Source organism: Phoenix dactylifera, unplaced genomic scaffold (assembly GCF_009389715.1).
Source record: "Phoenix dactylifera cultivar Barhee BC4 unplaced genomic scaffold, palm_55x_up_171113_PBpolish2nd_filt_p 001077F, whole genome shotgun sequence".
Classification (NCBI taxonomy): domain Eukaryota; kingdom Viridiplantae; phylum Streptophyta; class Magnoliopsida; order Arecales; family Arecaceae; genus Phoenix; species Phoenix dactylifera.
In genome coordinates, this window is record NW_024068425.1 from 68,343 (window position 1) to 70,048 (window position 1,706).

Consider the following 1,706-nt stretch of genomic DNA (forward strand, 5'->3'; position numbering starts at 1 on the left):
ACATAACAGATTTATTGGTATTAGAGCATAGGTTAAAGATCACTGGGGACATTAAAACAGAATCATAATAAAGAATAATAATTGATGAAAAACCTAGGAATATAGGGACACATGTGAAGAAATGAGAGTGGGGTAGAAATCTTAGTGTGGATGGATCTAACCCTAATATTGTGTTATTTGTGTATGTATCAGCATGCTGCCCCACCGTGCACGTGTGGCACCTCGCCGCCTGATCGAGACTATCGAAGGTGATCCAGCCCCTTCTCATCCGACTGAGAGAGTTTAGGAGGACGAGACTGATCAGATGGTACTGGATGGACCAGATCATGGCCAGAAGAGCATGATGGGAGGATTGACTCAGGTGTTGGAGCTGATTAGAGAGGTTGTTGGGTTAGTTCGGCAGCAGAGGGAACCATAGCAACTGTTACCCTCTGCTAGTTCTTCAGATCAGGGGAGGAGTATAGCTGAGTTCAGGAAGTTGGCTCCTCCGGCCTTCAAGGGAACTACCGATCCCCAAGAGGCCGAATGTTGGATAGATGAGATGGAGAAGGCCTTCAGGGCCATGGGTTGTACTGAGGAGGAGAAGATCAGATTTGCCACCTATATGCTTCAGGACCGGGCTCATCATTGGTGGGAGTCTGTGGAGAGGACCATGATGCAGGATGCAGGATTTGTGACCTGGCCGGGATTTCGCATGGCCTTCTACTCCAAGTATTTCCCTTCCAGTCGTATCAAGGAGCTGGAGAGGGAGTTTCTGAGCCTCTCTCAGGGGAGTACGACTGTGGAGGACTATGAGGCTGAGTTCGATCGGCTGTCCCGTTTTGCACCATCTCTTGTCCAAGACCCTAAATCTAGGATGAGAAGATTTGAGGAAGGACTGAGGCCTCGCCTGCGTCAGGGTTTAGCTACTGTTCACTCGACTGATTATGATGATCTAGTTGACAGAGCTAAAAATATGGAGATCATCTGGAAGGAGACATAGGATGCTCAGAAAGGGAGGTCGAAGAGGACCAAGGACTTTGATTCTGACGGTGAGCGACATCTGCGCCGACCTATGCAGTTCCGTCTAGGAGTTGGGCAGCGAGTTCCACATGGGAGGACTGCACCGGATCGTAGGGGGATATCAGGAGTGTGCTTCAAGTGTGGTCAGATTGGACATAGAGCCGTTGAGTGTCTTCAGACACGGTCTGGTGATGGAGCGTGTTTCAGGTGTGGTCAGCAGGGCCACCAGATAGCTGAGTGCCCTCAGACTCAGACTATTTCTGGAGTTTGTTTCGGGTGTGGTCAGCCGGGCCACAGGATTTTCAGGTGTCCTCGTATTGGATCTATGCAGAGGCCACCGAGTTCTGTAGCTCCACAGCGACAGACTTCCTTCACTCCAGTACAGGTTACTCAGTCAGCTGTCCCCAGACAGCAAAGTGGAGGAGGGCCTCGTACCCAGGGACGAGTCTATGCACTGACTCAGCAGGATGCTCAGGCATCCAACACTGTAGTGATAGGTACACTGTTGGTATCTTCCACTTATGCTTATGTGTTATTTGATTCCGGTGCTACGCATTCTTTTATCTCATCTTCATATGTGCATAAGTGCGATTTACACTACTCTTCCTTAGAGAGGAAATTATGCATTAGTACTCCAGCTGGGGGTACGATGATAGTTAGTCAGATCTGCATTTTCTGTCCAGTACTAGTTGAGGGTAGAGATT

The 1,706-nt window shown here is 49.1% G+C and overlaps 1 protein-coding gene across 1 annotated transcript; it reads left to right on the forward strand.

Annotated features, from left to right (window-relative positions):
* The first annotated feature begins 541 nt into the window (after positions 1 to 541).
* LOC103696552 lies at positions 542 to 982 on the forward strand. Its single transcript, XM_008778224.2, has one exon. It carries the CDS (start codon positions 542 to 544, stop codon positions 980 to 982), a length of 441 nt encoding a protein of 146 aa, XP_008776446.1.
* The last annotated feature ends 724 nt before the right edge of the window (positions 983 to 1,706 follow it).